The sequence below is a fragment of the Vombatus ursinus genome, unplaced genomic scaffold, assembly GCF_900497805.2.
Source record: "Vombatus ursinus unplaced genomic scaffold, bare-nosed wombat genome assembly UNPS02012156.1, whole genome shotgun sequence".
Classification (NCBI taxonomy): domain Eukaryota; kingdom Metazoa; phylum Chordata; class Mammalia; order Diprotodontia; family Vombatidae; genus Vombatus; species Vombatus ursinus.
The window spans coordinates 408,611-429,023 of NW_020951934.1; the positions used below are offsets into that span (position 1 = coordinate 408,611).

At 39.9% G+C, this 20,413-nt stretch overlaps 1 protein-coding gene across 1 annotated transcript; it reads right to left on the bottom strand.

The window, feature by feature from the left end:
• Positions 1-3,513: 3,513 nt before the first annotated feature.
• On the bottom strand, positions 3,514-18,715 carry LOC114039648 (NXPE family member 4-like). Its single transcript, XM_027857519.1, is given in 6 exon segments — positions 3,514-4,049; positions 8,955-8,970; positions 13,391-13,593; positions 17,634-17,698; positions 18,088-18,659; positions 18,662-18,715. Coding segments are annotated over 6 exon segments (1,446 nt in total).
• Between the last annotated feature and the right edge of the window lie 1,698 nt (positions 18,716-20,413).

The following is a 20,413-nucleotide window of genomic DNA, read 5'->3' on the forward strand; positions in this document are numbered from 1 at the left end:
TCATAAGTTGCTGAAGATTTTTGGTCATCATTGATGTCCCTCCCTGTTCTTCTACCTTCAGTGCTTAGTACCAATACTTAACATATGGTAGGTACTTAATAAATGTCCTTTGGACTATATTGGATTGTCTTCAAGACAGGATGCCATTTTGACAAGTTGGCTGGATTTAGGGTCAGAGGATCTAGGTTTGAATATTGGCTCTTCCTTATGATCCATGTGATTTTTTAATTTCTCTAGACCTCTGTTTCTTCATCTATAAAACTAGAAGTATGTGATAAGTAATCTTTATGGTATCTTCCAGGTCAAAAACTATTTTCTAGAGTGATATTTTTTCAAGCTCAGGTAGTTTATTTTTGATATATGACTTAGCACCCAAATTATAGTTAGAGGCACATATTTGGATATGTTCTGGGTACAGAAACAGCTCTTCATATTTGTGTGTTTGGGCAGAGAAAAAAGAGAACCTCCAACTATATAGTTCTTTGCTATATGTTAATAATTTCTAATAACATTCTATGTAATGGTTTGATAGGAGAGAAGGCTAAAATGTAAGGTTTAGAGTTTTTGTGGAGTTTTTACATCTTTTCATCTCCTGACCCAACTACCAACTTTGGGGCAAGAAGGGGGCAAGGGACTTGAAATACTTGTTCATGCATGGAAATACCCAGCAATTATTAATTCAAGTTCTAGACTTAGAGCAATTGGACCAATGACAAAGAATATAATCATTCTTTAATTTACAAATTTCTCCATTCTCTATAAACCCTTTTCATAGGGTCATGAAATCACAGTATTAAGGTGGTACCCTAACTGAGTAAATGTTCTTGATTAAAACAAGTAAAAACAGTTATTCATGTGAGCAATACTGAAAAAGCATCCATTCCTTTGTAGATACAAAGGAGATACTCAGTTAGAGAAAAAAAATGGTTGAAGTATCCTGTTTCCCAATATCTAATTTACATATGACTGAAATAAGAACTTTTAGATTGAATACTGGGAAGCCCTGCTACCTAGAATTATTTGGTGACTACAAGACAAGCATGTATTTCCTATGTGTAGCTTGGTTGACTGAAATTTGGATTTTGGCTTCTTTATCATAAGAGAGAGATGAGTCATTTTCCACGAAAGACCCTGCTGTAGAGCATAAGTTTCTCAAGATCAGAAGTCCAAAGTGGGTATGAGGAGACTCTTCAGAGCTGGGTCCAAGAAGCAACTTCATAACTATATAACTAGAAGACTTCAGAGTCTGCATTGCCATTGCTTTTTGGAATAGCTGACTGGAGGAAAAGCTTTCCAGCTTTTAAGAGCTGACTGAGAAGGAACCTATTTTTGACACTTCTCTTCACTGGTATCTACTGCCTGAGAGGTGGAAACCCAACCAAAAGAACAGATCTAGAAAAACTTTGTAGATACTAGGCTTAAGGGAAATGCTTTCCCCAAATGAGTATGATGCTATCTCAGATCTAAGTCAAAGGAGCAGACTTTTAAAATACTCTAAAGTTCCCAGGCGTAGAGTTTCAGCTTTTTGTTGGAAATGCATAATGCTACTTCATGAACCCAGCCGAGAGAATAGAGCTGAACGAGCTCTTCAGTTCTAGGCTTAGAGTTATGTTTTGAATGAGTTTAACACTTCTGTGGTAGCCTAGAAGAGGAGAGGCCTGCACACGATGTTTAAGCAGTCCTGCCCAGCAGGAAGTGATGGGCCCAGAAAAAAAGCAACCTGAGCATAGCATCCAACAGAGAAAAGGCCCCATGCCTCTAAAGAATGGAGAAGGCAAAAGATGAATAGTTTGGCTTCTCAATGACTTCTGGTGCAGACTATCTCTGAGGTAGATCAGGGTTATCAAGGGTCACAATTCATAGGTGTGAGTTGCTTCAGTTACATATGTTCCATTTGTGCCTGCATGCTATGGTTTTGCAAGTTTGTATCCATTTTCTTTCATGCACATCATGCACATTTCATTTTGTGCACTGGTGGGAGACCACGTCCCAGGTTTATTAGTGTGATATTATATTTGAATCATACCTGTTTTGCCTTCTGTTTAGTAAATGTTTTAGTAAAAGATTAAGAGTTAATGGTGTCATCCTGTTTTTCTAGCGGGGGCTCAGTAGCTATAGATGTGAGTATTAGGTGTGTATTTCTCCTACTACGGCTTCCTGTAGGACTTTGACAGTGAGTTGTCGCAGTGAGCCCACCTCCATTGAGAAAACTACCTATGTGAGAGCATCAGTGAAGATGGGTGAGTGAGCCAATCTCATCCTAGAGAGAAGAAAGATAATTAATAGTAATAATAACTTGAATTTATATAGTGCTTTAGGATTTGCAAAGCACTTTACATCTATTAACTCATTCGATCTTCACAACATCCTTTGAGATAGGTTCTACTATTATCATCTCCATATTTCCATTTTACAGATTGGAGAAACTGAAGCTCTGAGAGGTCAAGTGACTTACCCAAGGTTACAGCCCTAGTAAGAAGCTCACACAGTATTTGAACTCAGATCTTCCTCACTCCAAGTTTTGTAGTCTATACACTGTGGCACCTAGCTGCCTAGGAGTCAGATGCCATGCCTACCTATGCTACAACAGCATCGTCTGCTCTGTATGTACTCCCTTTTCATCTGCCTTCCTCTTCATTCTTTTTTTCATGTCCATTCATCAGCCTTGTACCTTTCTGTTCTCATCTTTCTTCTGCTTTGTTTCTTTACAAAACATCAGATAAGACATTTTCAACACTTCATCCCAGCTCTTTTCCCCTTATTCAAGGCTTTTCATCTCCTTTTTCCTTTTTAGTGCCCCCTTCCCTCTCAGTCCTAAATTTCACCTTCCCTCTCTTTGGACATTTAAATTCAGGTGACCTCAGGATGTTTCTGGTGAGTTACTGACATAATTTGACCCAGTTATTTTTTAGCTTATAGGAAGTTGGCAACTGCAATGGAGAAAGAATGGATTATCTGAGTAAGAAGATGACAAAGTTGGCTGTCTAGGAAAATCTATTGTTCTCATATATTCAATAAAATATTTGTTGAAAACCTACTGTGTACAGACTATTGTGTGAGGAACTGAGAGAGGTGAAAAAAAAGACCCCATCTCCTCAGCAGAGCATAACTGTTTGGAGGCACTCTTCTTTGCTTACTCCAACATGGAGTCCTGAACAGTTGTTTTAGTGTTTAGGGAATATTCTAAATATTCCTATCTCAAATTGAGTGCTGAGTTAGTAGATGACTAAGAGCTACTTGAGGTAGAAAGGAGGTATCAGAGGATTATAAGGTTTATAATCTAATGAGAATTATGATGTAATGGCTACTGAATAAAAATTTGAAAAATCGTGAGGAATACTTTGATTTTATCAAGGGAAATCTGTTCCTTTAAATATTTTTCTTTTCCCATTTTAAATTCTACCTAACTAAGTGAGCTTTTAGGTGGTAAAATATTGGCTGATTTGACATCATATCGCTAAACAAGAGCAGGTATAATTTGCTCATAGATAACTGGACTTCATTTAGTTTTTTCTAGCAAATACAGTTTAAGAACATGTTAATCTGATTCTCAACTACATATTCAGGTGGATGGACTTCATTAATGCCGTAGGCAAAGGTCATGTCCCAGGCATCAATGACACCTATGGCAAGATCCTGGAAGACGTCTTTCAAAACCAAAGACTGTATATAGCCATGAAAGTCACTAAGTCACTCAGGATCATTATTAATTTCCCTGGTAGTTTCACCCTTGAGGATCACTCTTGCCTCTGGGTTTCTCTGGAATAGACGTTTAATGACATTATGAACATTGATGGCCCGTTGAATCAAGATATCAATGGGGAAAAACCTAAAGTGCTGGCCCAGAGAAAAGACAAAACTGTTGTTTCTGTACCCTGCTATTCTGTCTATGGCACGGTCCAGGTACTCATTGTCTTTTGCTGAATAGCTAATTGAGCCAACCAAAGGGTAGCCATGTCTTTGCCACTGAATGTAGATCTTCCTTTCCAAGTCCACAACAAGTTGATGACAGAGTTTCCCAAATACATGGAGGTCAACAGATTTCAATGCTGGTAACAAAGAAAGAAATCACAAATGGTTTTTTTTTAAAGTTATACAGATTGGTAAAAGCATAGAATAAAAGTAAGGAGGAATATAGTTGCCTATGTTGAATATGAGTCAGCCAAATGGAAAACCAAATGAGAGACTAGTTGTACGAAAGAGGTGAACAATGAAAAATGTTGTATAAAAATATTTAATCATGAAGTAGTTATTGTTTAACCCACTTTGTCATTTAATTATGTACTTTCTTTCTTTTTCTTTTTTTAAGATTTATTGATGTGGGTTTCTTTAAAAACATTCATTTTTAAAACTTTGAATTCCAAATTCTCTCCCTTCCTCCCTCTTCACCCTCCTCCATTGAGAAGGCAAGCAGTTCGATATAGCCTACACATGTGCAGTCATGCAAAACATATCCATAATAGACATATTGTGAAAGAAAACATAGACCAGAAAAACTCAACAAAAATAAAGAAAGAAAAAAAGTATGCTCCAATGTGTATTTAGACACCATCAGTTCTTTCTCTGAGAATGGAGAGCGTTTTTCATCATAAGTCCTTCACAGTTGTTTTGGATCACTATATTGCTGAGAATAGCCAAATCATTCACAGCTGATCATCTTACAATATTGCTATTACTTGTGCACAGTACATTTCACTTTGCATCAGCCCATGCAACTCTTTCCAGACTTTTCTGAGAGCATCCTGCTCATCATTTCTTATACTACAATAGTATTCCACCATAATCACATAGCACAGCTTGTTTACCCATTCTCCAATTGATGAACATTGCCTAAATTTCTAATTCTTTGTGCCCAGAAATGAGCTGTTATAAATATTTTTGTACATATAGTTCCTTTTCCTTTTTGTTTTTTATTATTTATTTGTTTGTTTATTTTTGTGAGGCAATTGGGGTTAAGTGACTTGCCCAGAGTCACACAGTCAGTGAGTATTATGTGTCTGAGGTTGGATTTGAACTCAGGTCCTTCTGACTCCAGGGCCAGTGCTCTATCCACTGTGCCACCCAGATGCCCCTCCTTTTGTTTTTTTTTTGTCTCTTTTTGGATACAGATCTAGTAGTGGTATTGCTAGGTCAAAGGGTATGCATAGTTTTATAACTCTTTGGTCATAGTTCCAAATTGCTCTACAGAAAAGTTGAATCAGTTCACAGCTCCACCAATAGTTCATTAATAACTCATTTTTCCCCCATCCCTTCCCAACATTTGTCATTTATCTTTCTGTCCTATTAGCCAATCTAATAGGTATGAGGTTGTACCTCAGAATTGTTTAAATTTTCATTTCTCTAATCAATAGTGAATTAATATATTTTTTTCATATGGTTATAGAAAGCTTTGATTACTTCATCTGAAAACTGATCATATATTTTGATCATTTATCAACTGGGGAATGGCTCTCTCATTTTTATAAATTTGACTCAGTTCTCTATATGCTTGAGAAATGAGGCCTTTATCAGAGAAATTTGATTCAAAAAGTTTTTCACAGTTACTATTGCTAACTGTATTTCCCTCCATTCTAGCCCCGCTCCCCCATTTATTCTATTTCTATTCTCTCTCTCTCTTTTCACCTTGTCCCTCCTCAAAAGTGTTTTGCTTCTGACTACCTCCTCCCACAATCTGCCCTCCCTTCTCTTATTCCCTTCCCCTCCCTGTAGGGTAAGATAGATTTCTATACCCAATTAAGTATATTATTCCTCTTTGAGCTAATTCTGATGACAGTAATATTCACTCACTTCCCCTCATCTGCCCCTTCGTCCCCTCCACTGTAAGGTATTTGGAGGAGTTTGGGTGAGAGCTCAGAGAAGTCCCTGCCTTTACTTCATCATTTTGACCCTGCCTCTCCCATACGTTATAAAGGGATGGAGACTGGGGATATGGACTGGACCAATGATTCCTTTCATACAGGGTACTTCCTGGTGAGGAAATGTCCTCTACTAATGCAGTTTGGCACCTTCTCTGGAAATTGTAGTCTTAAAGAGTTACCTAAAGCGCTAAGAGATTAAGTGACTTCTTAAGATCACATACTATGTATCAGAGATAGGACTTAAACTCAGGTCCTCTTGGCTCTAAGGCCAGCTTTCTATCCATTATGACATACTGCTTCTCACTTTATAAAAAATGTTATCTGTTGTTGTTTGTCCTTCATACTCAAAGAAGACCAATGACATCATGACATTGGGGTGAAGGTTCACCGTGTCTGCCTGTGGCTGATCAGTCCAACATGAGCTCAGAAGGCTCTACCACAGGTCAGGCACAAATAGTGTGTTCGAACATTTGGGATGGAGACGTCTCTGGATTTAGCTATCTCGGGTTTCCTTTGTGCTATTCCAAAGCAATTCTGCTCACAGAGCACAGCACCTTTTTTGAGGCAGACATTCCATGCTGGGCAGTCCTGTGATAGTATCTCTCAATCCACAATTCTTCAGAAAGACCTTGAGAGTATCCTCGTGCCACTTCTGATCTCAATGTGAGTGTTTACCTTGTGTGAGTTCTCCTAGGCAGATTATCTAAATACCTCACAAACCTCAAAAGTAACCCTAGCACCTAGTACAGTGCCAGGCAAATGGCAGGCGCTTGATAAATATTCCTTGGTTGATTGATTAATTCATAGGATCCAGCTCTTATATTCCTTTTTATTGCTTATACCCACAGCCTAGTATGGGGTTGAACATGTAATTAACGAGCAATATATTTTTGTTGAGGGGCAGGTAGGTGGCTCAGTGGAATATAGTGCTGGGCCTCAAGTCAGAAAGACTCATCTTCCTGAGTTCAAAAGTGGCCTCAGATACTTACCAGTTGTGTGACCCTGAGCAAGTTACATAGCTGTTTGCCTCAGTTTTCTCATCTGAAAAAGGAGCTAGAGAAGGAAATGGCAAAACCATTCCATTGTCTCTGCCAAGAACACCCAATGGGGTCACAATGTGTTGGACATGACTGAATAACATATTCTTGTTAAATTGAAGTGAATGAAGACCTATTGAGAAGATAATTTATCTGAAGCTTAGATCTTTGAGTAGGGAGGTAATACATGTAGTCTCAGAGGTAAGAGCTACCTCTTTAAGTTATAAAAGTTTGATCACCTTAAAAAAATGTGTCATGAATAGCATGGACATAGTTACAAATGATTGCCTCCAAGATATGTTCAAAAAAGTACTTTTTCAGCTGTAAAATGTATAGCATTCCAAATCCTCTTAAAATATAGTAGTTATAAGGGCAGTATTAATCCTATTCATACAGAAAACCAATATTTGGAAAGGAATGCCTCCCTTGCTTTAATTCTAGCTTGCTCCCCAGTCACTTTTCTGCTTTCCCCAAGCAGGCTAATCCTGAAAGAGCTTAGTGATATTTATCAATGGGGCAATGACAGCATCTTTATTGAGTTTTGCTGAAATGATAACATATATAAATACAAATAGGTAAATGAAGATTTCTGATAATATTTCCAGAGCAGTGAGAATCTATTTTTCCCATCACTTCTGGGAAGAAAGGAACTCAAACAAATAGCTAGAGGATTTTGTTTTTTTTTCCTTTTTTTTTTTCCTATTCAGTTCTGATCAATGTCAGCATAGAAGAATGTCTCTAGTGGAATGCCCCAGGGAGTAATCTTTGATTTTATTATTATTATTACTGCTAATAATAGTAATAACTGACACTCACATAGCATGTTAAGGTTTTAAAAGCACTTTATATATGTGACCTCATTTGATCCTCCCAATACCCTGTGAGTTAAGTGCTACAGATATTATTATCTGAATTTCATAGATGAGAAAATTGAGGTTGAAAGAGGTTAAGGAAATTGTTCAGAATCACACAGCTCTTAAATGTCTGAGGCAAGATGTCACCCTTTTGCCCCAATCAAACACTTTGTCCTATATGCAATATTCCTTGTCAGTGATTCAGAGGAAGGCATAGATGTCACACTTACTGAATTAACATATGGCATGAAGGTATTAAGGACAAGCTTACACAGTGAAAGACAGAATTAGGATCCAAAAAGATCCTACTTTTGACAGAATATGAAAGTATGTCAAATATAACAGGATGAAATTGAACTGGGATGAATATAAAATCTTACCCCAAGGATCAAACATTTAATCTTATAAGTATAGACTTGAGGAGACATGGAAAGGCGATGGGTTCTGCATGAAAAGTCGGAGGTTTTTGTAGACCTGGCTCCTAATTCAGTCATATGATATGGAAGCCTAAAAGGGCCAAAAAGGGTTTGTATTCAAGGGAAGCACAGGTGATAGTCTCAACATACTTTCCCCTGGTCAAATCACATCTGTATTATTTGTATTCACTTCTAGGCACCACCTTTTAGGAAGAATTCTAAGAAAATGGAATGTAACCAGAGGTGGCTTACCAAGATGGTGAGATTGCTATTGCTGATTCTAATATGTTGTTATATGTCCTTCATTCTTGAAGAGGACCATGACATTAGGAAGGCGATGTCATGACTTGCAAGTGAATTGAATTTAAGTGAGGGAGGCTGTGCAAAGTTACCAGCCTTGCTTTCTGCTCTGGAGCCATCTGGGCCCAGTGGCAAGATATAGATCACAATGACTGGAGATGGCCTCAGCTGATTTGAATATCAGGGTGAGATGAAACAATGTGAGATACATAGCTGTAGAGGGCCAGCTCTGATCAGTCCAGCAAAGGGTTAAAGAATTCAGGTTGGAATTTAACTCCTGCCTGTTCTTACCTTCAAGGGCTCACTTTATCAGGATGTTGGCTCACCACTCTCCTATTCATTAAGGGGCTCCTGGACCTGCCCGACCGTGACACTATAAAAGTCTGGCATAAGGGATAACATGTGGCAAACTAGGGAGGACTAGTCTCATACTTTGAGATAAGAACTTGAGAAAGCCCTGAGAATGACTGTCAAGGCCTGTTAATTGACTGTTAATCTCTATCTTGTAACCATTTGTTTAAAATGATGTAATCCTTTTTTTCTTGATACTTTTATTGTATACTCCTTTGATGTATGTCCTGAAAGCATTTTTTTACTGAGCTCTGAACCTTGAAAGTTATCAGTAACAGTTACAGAATATGCATAGTTTTCCCACACAAGGGATCCTTTGAAGTTCCAAACTTTTGCCTATATATACTGTAACCCTAAGATGACTAAACGGTTCAGCCTTTGCTGACCCGCCTGGCCCACGTTTCTTCAGTTCACGCTCTCCCGTCAGGTGTGACTCTTAGTTGCTGGCAACACATAGCTAGGGGAACAGATAACTTAGGGGTGATAAACTAAGCATTTTCAAGCATTTGAATGACTGTCTTTTGGAAGAAGAATCATTTCTAGATTGCATTTTCTTAGAGGACAGGTAAGGTGGCTTAGTGGTTAGAGTGCTAGGCTTGGAGTCAGGAAGACCTGAGTTCAAATCTGACCTCAGACACTTCCTAGCTCTGTTACTCTGGGCAAGTCTCTTAACCTCTGTTTTCCTTAATCCACTGGAGAAGGAAATGGTGAACTACTCCAGTATCCTTGCCAAGAAAACCACATGGACAGTATGGTCCACAAGGTCACATGACTGAATAATTGAAAAACAAGAGAACAAGTTCTAGGAATCTGTAATGATTACCTCATCAACTTCCATGCGTTTAATTACCAAGTCTATATGGATGACTCCTCCAAAAAATCTATTTATCTACCTATCTATCTATCTGTCTGTCTGCGTAGATATAGATATATTAACATATCTATATCTATCTATCTCTATGTTCTATGTCTATAACAATGTTTTGAACACTGTTTTGATGTTGAGATTTTTGAGATGTTTCTGGGACAACCAGTTTGAAATGTCCAATAGGGAGTTGGAGATATAAGACTTGGAGCTCAGGGAAAGAACTGGGGGAGAGAGAGAGAGAGAGAGAGAGAGGGAGAGAGAGAGGGAGAGAGAGCTATAGATACATCTCTCTATCTATCTATTTATCTATCCCCAGTTTTCTCCCTGAGCTCGTCTTAAATCTCCAACTGCCTATTAGACATTTCAAACTGGTTGTCCCCAAAACATCTCAAAATCACCATATTCAAAACAGAACTCATTATCTTTTCCTCCAAATACTCCCCTCACGTAAACTTCTCTACTTTTGTCAGACACCACCATTCTTCCAGTTTCCTAGATTCATAACATCAATATTATCTTTGACTTCATGGTCCCTTACTCCAAATATCCAGTCAGTTGCCCTTCAACTTGCCCTTCAAGTCGTTTTGACCTTCACATATCTCACATCAAACAGCTTTTCTGCTCATACAGACACCACTTAATTGAGTCCCACCCCCTCTTATCTAGATTATTGTAATAGCCTCCTAGTTAGTTTCCCAGTTTCAGTCCATCCTATACAATGTTGACAAAGTGATCTCCCTTAAATGCATATCTGGCTATGTCACTCTCCTACTTAATCAACTCCTATAGCTCCCTAATACCTCTAAGTTAAAATATGAGGCTCCTCTGTTTAGGCATTTAAACCCTTCATAATTTGGTTACAACCTGTATTTCCAAACCACTGGACCTTATTCCTCCTTCTACACTCTGACTTCCATAGCCAAGTAGGCCTTCTCTCTGTTCCTTATGTGAGACATTCTATGTCTTGCCTTTGCATAGGCCATCCATCACTCAATGGTGTGCTGGCCAATGTTTAACAAAAAGGCTATCAGGAAAAAAAAACATCATTCATGACATACTTGTAAATTTAATCTGGATTATTAAAATTTTCTCCATCACTTTCTTTAGTCTAACAATCAGCAAAATAAGAAATAAAATCCTGTTTTGTAGCTTTTGCCAGTTTCTGAAGGGTAAATTCTCACACTGAAAATTTGACAATCTGTTCTTGTGATCAGACCCCAAACCCTGCCCCCCAGCACTTGTCCAATTGCTATGGGTCCATACTGCCTGAGTACTCCCCACTCTTATTGGCAATTACTTGACTCTACATGACCCTCTCATTCCCCTATCTCCTTCCTGAGCTTTCTGCTTTCCTCTCCCAGCCCATTCCCCATGCCATCCTGGGACTGCCTTTTTTGCTTTATTAGTGTGGTTGATTCATTATTCTCCATTTGTTTCCAGTATGATCTTCCCAGTCAGTATCCAAAGAATTAGACTTGTTTCCCCTGACCCAACCAGCCCCTTTGTGGTCCCTTTCCTTAAGGCATAAACCAGATTTCCAGGCAAGGACTTAATTTGTCAATAGCCAAATTTACCATGAGGTAAGCATGGCCCATGAACTCAGGTTAGAAAGCAAGAGCTGATAAAGGAACCCTATGCCTCTCTAGACAGGGACTTCCCTGCCCCTGTGGCTTAGTATTAATAGAATTTATCCCCAGTGCTTAACACAGTGCCCAGCACATGGGAGATGTCTACCACAAGCACGTGAAGACATCCCTCAGCAGAATGGTAGATGAGAACAATTTGTTCCAATGGCCACAAAGTCACCTTCAGCAGGAGCTGTGAAACACATAGAGCTTGGTCAGACGTTGAAGATCCCGAGGTCATCCACTGCCTCCTGGCCATCACCAGTCAGTTTGATGACTTTGTGCTACTCTGCCTCACTTAAATCCAATGCACGAGCAAGTCAGGATATCACCCATGATGTCATTGGTCTTCTTTGAAAATAAAAGACAAACAACAAGCCCAGCACATAATAAACTTTTGGTAAATATTTGTTGAGTGATTGGTTGAACGTGCAGAAGTCACATAGAAAGATTTTGCTTATTGTAAATAAAGCTTCTTAACAATTAGGGATGATGGAAGGGGAATGAACTGCCTAAAGAGATCATAAGTTCCTCTTTCTGAGGGTCTTCAAGCAAAGACTGGATGACGATGTCACAGGTATTATAAAGGGGCTCCTCATTCAATTATTGGTCAGAGTAGGTGGATTCTGAAGTCCCTGCCAACTCTGAAAGTTGAAGATTCTATGATTCTACCACAAATATTCTCTGTTAATCAATCAATTAAGATTTATTAAGCACCTATTATGTGCCAGGCACTATGCTAAGTGCTGGGGACACAAAAAGAGGGAAAAGATACTCCCTGCTCTCAGGGAGCATACAATCTGGTTGTTTGGTTTTTGTCCTTCATTCTAGAAGAGGACCAAAATGATATCACTATATTAGAGTCAAGTTACAGTATGTCCGACTATGGCTGAGCAGACCAATATGAGCTCAGAATGCTCTACCACAGGTTAGGCACAAACAGTCCTTGGGAATATTTGGGGTGGATTCTCTAAATCTGCACATCTATTAAGCTGCTTCAATTCTGTTCTGCTCATAGAGCACAGCACCTTCTTGATGTGGATACAGTATGCTGAGTGTTCCTTTGCCAGCATCTCACATATCACACAATCAATTCTTGGTAGAAAGGATAGCATCATGGATTTAGAGCTGAAAAAGACCTGAGACTCATTGGGTCTAACCCCCTCATGTTACAAACAAAGAAACTTATCTGTAAAGGCACAGATTTGTTAAATGACTTGCCCTGGGTCTAAGCCAGTATCTTAGGCTAGATTTCAACTTGTCTTCCTGGCTCCAACTCTAGTGTTCTTTCCTTTACACAATACTGCCCTTGGTAATTTACCATCAAATCTTGATCTATTGGAAGGGAATTCTTAAGATAAAGGAAAGAGCACTGTACTGGAAGTTAGGAGGCCATGAAATGAAAGGATTGGACTCTATGATGCCTGAGGCCTTGACATGCTGTAAGATTACATGCATCTTTGCGATATGAATTCTAGGAGAAGCTCTGACTCACTCACCTCTCTGAGCCTCAGTTTCCTCAGCTATAAAATTAGGGGTGAAACTAAAGTTATAATTTCTCTAACTGCTGTGGGAACACTGAGTGGGAATATTCTTTGTGAATAGTGGCTCTACAGTAGAATTTACTGTCAAAAGAGGTGATAGGGTTTCTTTTCCCAGATTTTTTCTTAAAATAATGGAGAACCATTCTCCTATATTGTTTATAAATCTGAGAACCTCTCTGAAGGAAGGGAAGTGTAGCAGAAACCCACTGATGTTCTTCCTCCAGTTTAATTATACATAGGTCATCCTATCTGAATTTTAATTTCAATGTATTCACTGTGTGAATAACAAAGTGGAAACTATCTGTGAAGAAGGAAAAGAGGCAGTTTGTCCTCACTGGTTCCCATTAAGTCTGTGAAATATATAAATGCAAAGGAACGGTAATCACATCTTAGATAAAAAGTTAAGAATTTTGAAATTAAGGAATATGAAAAAAAATACAGTATGTGACTATATTCCCTCCCCTAGAAACTTGAAGAAGTAGATTCTGAGACATGAGGATGAACTCAATATCAAAACTCATTTTTGATGTGCTTTATGAAGTATTCCATCCACCGATAGGTTGTGGAGTCTCCCAGGATATAAATGAGCTTTCCCTTCAAACAAACATTCATTTAGGTCTCAGTGTGGAAATAAGACAAATTGCGGGAGACCAGATTCCATGTGTTATTCCATACATAGCCAGTGGAGACCAGAGACCAGTCCCCAAATTTGCATTTCCTTTTTAATGACATTGTTTGACCTGTCAATAAAACACAATAATAGTATCAAAAATATCAAAGAAACAAAATCAATCTAGAAATATTGATTATTCTGGCTTAAATTCATTTGCATGCTGAACCATAGATAATCTTGAGAATTCATTAACATTGTCAGATAACTCTCCAAGACCAAACTTTATGATCTCTACCTTAATTGCTGAGGTTAAAAGGAAATGTCTTAATTTTAACCTGAGGGTACCCTGACAGGCTTTTGTTAGCTAGGTGTGGTGGCTATGATTAAAAGGATGTTAACCTGCCCTTATCAGGGAAAGGTAGAAGTGGCTACACACTAAAGTATACAAGCCACTGTTGCTGTCCTTTGTCCTTCATTCTTTTTTGGCTTTGGCTTTTTTTTTTTTTGGTGAGGCAATAGGGGTTAAGTGACTTGCCCAGGGTCACACAACTAGTAAGTGTCAAATGTCTGAGGTTAGATTTGAACTCAGGTCCTCCTGACTCTAAGGCCAGAGGTCTATCCACTGTGCCACCTAGCTGCCCCTTGTTTGTCCTTCATTCTTGAAGAGGTCCAATGACATCAGGAGAGTAATGTCTCTACTTACAAGTGAACTGGATTTTAGTGAGGCAGGATTTAAGTGTGCAGAGTCTTCAGCCTCACTCTTTCCTCCAGAGTCATCAGAGTCCAGTGGCAATAAATAGGTCAGGAAGGCTGGAGATGACCCCAGATGCACTGGAAGACCTTGACTTTTTTAAGCTAAGGTCTTTCTCAGGTGTCAGTTTGCCTGAGGCAGTGACCATAGAGTAATGAAAGGCTTGGTATGACCTGAGCCAAAAGATGGTTTAATTTGCCTTCACAAAAGAATCAATATGGCCAGAACAGAAACAATTGCTATTTACACTCACTCTGAGCCATCAAAACCCAAACAATGAGCAAGTGAGGCTTGGACTGGGACCCATTATTGGCCAATCAGTGAAGGCCAGAGTGATTTGGGTTTAAAGGCATAGTCAAGTAGCTCCATTTGAATCATAATGGGCTTTATCAAAGCCTGGTTTTTCATAGCTATATTTCAAGAAATCATAAATAAAAACTACATGAGACAAAAGAGTTAATTGTCCTAGTTAAAAAAAAAAGATAGAATAAATGAATAGGGACAGAAAAAAATCTAGCCCCCAACCCCAAGATCCCTTGAGATGTATAAGTGATTAAAATTTGTATTCCTTTGGACAGAGCATCCACATGTAAGGGTATGATTCCTCACATGGACAGAGGGAGAGAAGGAGGAGGAGGAGGAGAAGGAGAAGGAAATAATAACATTGCCCAGCTGGAGCTTGCCAGTTGGCAGTTACTGTTACCACAGATTGTTGTTCATCCTTCATTCTCAAAGAGAACTACACAACAGCTAACTGGACTTATGATCAATCAATCAATGAATCAATCAACAAGCATTTATTAAACATCTGTTATATACTTTAGGGTAGCTAGGTGGTATAGTAGATGAGCCTGGAGTCAGGAAGACCTGAGTTCAGATCTGGCCTCAGACACCTCTACTAGCTGTACTATCCTGGGTAAGTCACTTAACATTGTTTGCTTCAATTTCCTCATCTGTAAAATGAGCTGGAGAAGGAAATGGCAAACCACTCCAGTATCTCTGCCAAGAAAACCCCAAATGGGGCACAAAGAGCTGGACAGGACTGAAATGACTCCACATATGCTAGGCACTGTGCTAGGTGCTGAGGATACAAATAAAATTAATTAAACAATTCCTTTCTTGGAAGGAGATTGTACTTTGATGAGAGAAGACAATAAAACAACAAATAAGGGAATACTAACCCATGTAAAGAGAATAAATACAAATCAATATAAAGCATTTAGATGCAAAGGTAGACTGTGAAGGAGGGCATGATCAGAGTGGGAGAAGGGATGCGTCAGGAAAAGCTTTATGTAGAAAGTGGTGATTGAGCCAAGGCTTGAAGGAAGAGAGGTACTCCTGGAGGTGTAAGAAGGGAGTGCATTTCAGGTGTGAGAGATGGCCAATGCAAAAGCCCAGAGATAGGAAATAGAATACCATGTGCTTTGGCAATCTGTGTAGGTCACACTGGATGGGGAGAGACATGGTGGGGAGACTAAGCAGAAGGCTGCTGGGATCATTGACAGATGGGAGGTGGGACTGAATTAAGATGGTAGGGAGAAAGGATTGGAGATGAGAGAGATTGTGAAGGTACAAGTGGCCATTTTGGGCCACTTATTGGATATGAATGTGGAGTGAGGGAGATGGAGGAGTCCAGATTAATACTTGCAGACCTCAAACTAGAAGAATGGTGGTGCCTTGGACAATAAAGTGAAGTTTAGGAAAGGGAAGGATTTGGGGGAAAAGATAATGAGTTCTGCTTTAGACATGTTGAATCTGATATGTCTCTGGGACATCCAGTTTGAAAATCCAATAGAGGATTTTTAAGCTCTAAGGAAAAAATAGCCTAAGAATGGGAAATTGACCAAATGTGTGGTGGAATTACTTCGGAAATACTGGGTTGCCCCTCTCTGAAGATCTTCATTCAGAGGTTCAAGTACGACTTGGAGCAGATGACCTCGGAAGTACTTTCCAACCTTGAGGCTGTGATGTTTATTTTTAAGAGAATACTTCAAGGAAGGAATGATCCTTATGGTTCAATGAAAATGACTCATTTTAATTATTTAATGAAAATATTTTATTAATATTGGTTAAAATGCTTGCTAATAATACATAGAAGGTAGATCAATTAACAAACATTTATAAAGCACATAGTAGGCTATGCACCAGGCATTGTGCTAAGCATTGGGGATACAAAAAGAGATACTTCTGCCTTCAAGGAGCTTACAATCTAATGGGGGAGAAAATGTGCAGGTAAATAGATACAAAGCAAGTTATATACTTTGTAAATGGGAAATAACTAACAGAAGGAAGGCACTGGAATTAAAAGGAGTTGGAGAAGGCTTCCATAGAAGGTGGAATTTTAGTTGGGACTTAAAGAAAGCCAGGGAGGTCAGTAATAGGAGCAGAAAAGGAAGAATGCCCCAGGGATGGGGCAAAACCAGAGAGAATACTCAGAGCCAAGAGATAGGATGTCTTGTTCATGGAACAGCCAGGAGGCTGGTGTCACTGGATTAAAGAGGATGTGCTTGGTAGAAACACATAAGACCAGAAAGGCAGGAGGAGGCTAGGTTATAAAGGGCTTTAAAAGCCAAATAGAGCATTTTATATTTGCTCCTGGAGAAAAGAGGGAGTCATTTGAGCTTATTGAGTAGAGGGGTGACGTGTTCAGATCTGAATTTTAGGAAAATAACTTTAGTGATTGAATGGAGGATGGATTGGAGTTGGAGTGGGGATAGATTTGATTCAGGCAGACCCACCAGCAGGCTATTGCAATAGTCCAGGGTTGAGGTGATGAGGGCCTCAGTGGTTACAGTGCCAGAGAAGAGAAGGGGGCATAGTCAAGTGATGTTACAAAGGTGAAATCTAGAGGTCTTGGCAACAGCTTGGATATGGGAGGTGAGAAGATAGCACATCTCCTGGGTTGCAAGACTGAGGGACTGGGAAGATGGTGTTGCCGTCTATAGTAATAGGGAAGTTAGGAGGGAACGGGATTTAGGGTGAAAGGTAATGTCATTTTGGTCATTTTCAATGTCATATTTAAAATGGCTACTGGAAATCCAGTTCAAGAGATCTGAAAGGCATTTGGAGATGCAAGATTGGAGGTAAGGAGGGAAATTGGGGCAGGAAAGGTAGATTTGAGAATCATCAGCATAGAGGTGGTTAATTAAATCCATGGGAGCTGACTTCACCAAGTAAAGTAGTATAGAAGGAGAAGAGAAGAGGAACCAGGACAGAACCCTGAGGGACACCTATGATTAAAGGTCATAATCTGAATGAGGATCCAACAAAGGAGACAGAGGAGTGGTCAGATAGGTAGGGGGAAAACCAGGAGAGAGTTGCATTCTGAATTAGACATCTTCCATCTCAAACTCAGAGAATGCACACTTACTACTGGAGTAATTCTGATTTAGAGGGTTGACATTTAAAAAGAATACTTACTGTTACACACTGAGACACGATGGGATTAAAGCTGTTCAAAATCTCCACTCCTACATTGAACCTTAAAAAGAAAGAAACAGGAGTTAGCCAACTGGCAGCCTGGAATTTACAGAGTTAAAAAAGAGAGAACAAGCCAACTCATTTGCCTCGGCAAGTCTGGGGTGTGGACAGGGAAGATGAAATCTCTGGAAATGGCAGCCACTGTTTCAGGCCATGTAGTAAATTTGTGTGTGTGTGTGTGTGTGTGTGTGTGTGTGTGTGTGTGTGTTTGTGTAAGGGCAATTACTGCCTGTATTATACACTCAGGTCCAAAGTGGTTTCAGATCCACATTCCTACATGAAAAGACATCTTCATGAGAATACATAAATAAATACAACTTCAGGGTCCTTAACTCTTATTCAAGTACATTGGCTCATGGAGGCAGGGAAGTTTTAGAAGAATTTATTTACCTGAAAAAGAGGCTTTTCTCTAGGCTGCTAAGATAAGAAACTTGCTTATTCTTAGATTTCATCTGGACCAGTGCATCATAGGACACTCGTTGAGGTTTCACACAGTAGAAGGCTTCTTGGTCTCGGTGGTCCAGGTACTGGCACAGTTCGGCACGTGTGTTTAGAACCAGGCCACATTCACTGAAGACCTGGGATGTGCCATTGGCAAACTGGCCTGTGAAAATCACCTTAACATAGCCCTTATTCCTTGCTCTCCAGAGCGCAGACACCCCTTCACTAGGGTGTATTAGCAGAAGAGACATAGAGACTCTGCCCACCCAGAATAAAGTGAAGCTGACAAGGTAGGTGCCATTGTCGAAGTCAGTCACTCTTTCTGAAGCTCCTGCTTTCAGATTTGGAGAAGAAATCCTGGCCCTTAAGAAGTCCCCTCCATATTCTTTTCTTTGTCCTAAGTAGTCTCTCACCTCCAGGAGAATATCTAGCTGATCCCCTCTACAGTAGGTGGTCTTAGGATTGATGATTTTGGCCACACTGTGGGCGGCACTTGTGGTAGTGTTGATGTGAGAGAACATGAGAGTCTGTGTGGAATGAGCTGGTCTAGCTGTTTCTTGATTTGGTTTATTTTCATGTCAGTGTTTGTTTGATTGCATGGTGGTTGAGGACAAAGGGGTTTCCTGGAAGCATCCCAGTAATATTCAGAGATGGGAAAGTCCAGTGTAGGCCAGAACTGAAATAATAAGAAATATGACTTACTATGTGCTGAAAACAGAACTTCTTCCTATTTCAGTATCTTCAATTGTTGGTAAGTTTGCATCTTTGAACACATAGCCTGCTGCTCACAGGTTGTGTTTGTCCTTGACATCAGAGGACCATGACGTCAGAGAGATGATGGCATGACTTGCAACTGACTTTGAGTGAGGGAGGGCTGTGCAAGGTCACCAGTCTCACTTTCTCCTGCAGAGACATCTGGGTCCAGTGGCCAGATATTCACCAGGATAACTGGAGATGGCCCAGGATGCAGTGGGAGACCTTGGCCCTTTTAAGCTAAGGTCTTCTCAGATTCTCACTTTGAGTGAGGCAAAGCCCATTCAGTGAATGGGCCTGTTTAAGTAGTGAGTCAAGGGATGGCCCTTTCAATCAAAAAAAAAAAAAAGAAAGAAAGAAAAAGAAAAGAAAAAGAAAAAAAAGAAAGAAAAGAAAAGAAAAAGAAAAAGAAAAAAATCAAATTAGGAGGGGAAGACCCTCAGGGTTGCTGGCCAAAAAAGAAAGTTACTATTTACTTTTACTCTGAGCCAGGAGGGACCAAAAAATAACCTTTAAGTGGTGCTTGGGCAGGGACCTATTGTTGTTCAATCTAAGAGCTCCAGAGTGAATTGGATTTAGGGCTTGGTCTTTGAGAGAGAGAGAGAGAGAGAGAGAGAGAGAGAGAGATATCTAGCCAGTAAACCTTAGAGGGGAGGAGGAGGGGGAGAGGGATGGGGAGGAGGGGATGAAGAGCTGAGTTATCCAACTAGAAGTGGCCAGCTGGGTCCCTATGCAGGCAGCTCTGACTACTCACAGGTTGTGTTTGTCCCTCATTCTCAAAGAGGACTATGACATCACGGAGATGTTGACATGACTTGAAATTGACTGATTGAAGAGAGGTAGGTTGTGCAAGGTCACCAGCCTCATTTTCTCCCTCTGAGCCATCTGGGTCCAGTAGCCAGATATTCATCAGAACAACTAGAGATGGTCAACCTGCTGCTACTGTTTATCCATTATACCAGAGAGCAAGACAGACAAAGAGATGGGCAGCAAGATAGGATAATAGGCAGGCTGGCAAGCCAGAGAAAGAAAGGAAGGGGGCGGGAGGAGGAAGGGAAGGGGAAGACAGAGAACTAGATGAACACTCATGGTCAGGGGATTGGATATGGATAATGATCCATCAAAGGAACTGAGAAATGATGATCAAACATCTAAAAGGAGAATCAAGAAAGGAAAAAAAAACATGAAAACTCAAGGAGTAGAGTGTACTGGGGAAGAATGTTAAAAGCTAAAGGGAGGTCAGGAAGGATGAAGGCTAAGAAAAGGCCATTCAATTCAGCAATGGACAGATGATGGGTAAACTTGGAGTGAGTAACTTCAACTGAGACTTGGGATAAGAATACAGAGTGCCAGGGACTGAGAAGTGTTTGGGAGGTAGGAAAGTCAAGACAAGGAGGGTTGCTGGCTTTTTCTAAGAATTTGGTGGCCCAGCAGAGGAGAAATATGGGATGATACCTTGAAGTTGAGAGAGTTGGTTAAAGTTCAATGATGAGGAAGATCTAGGCATGTTCCTAGGCAGCAT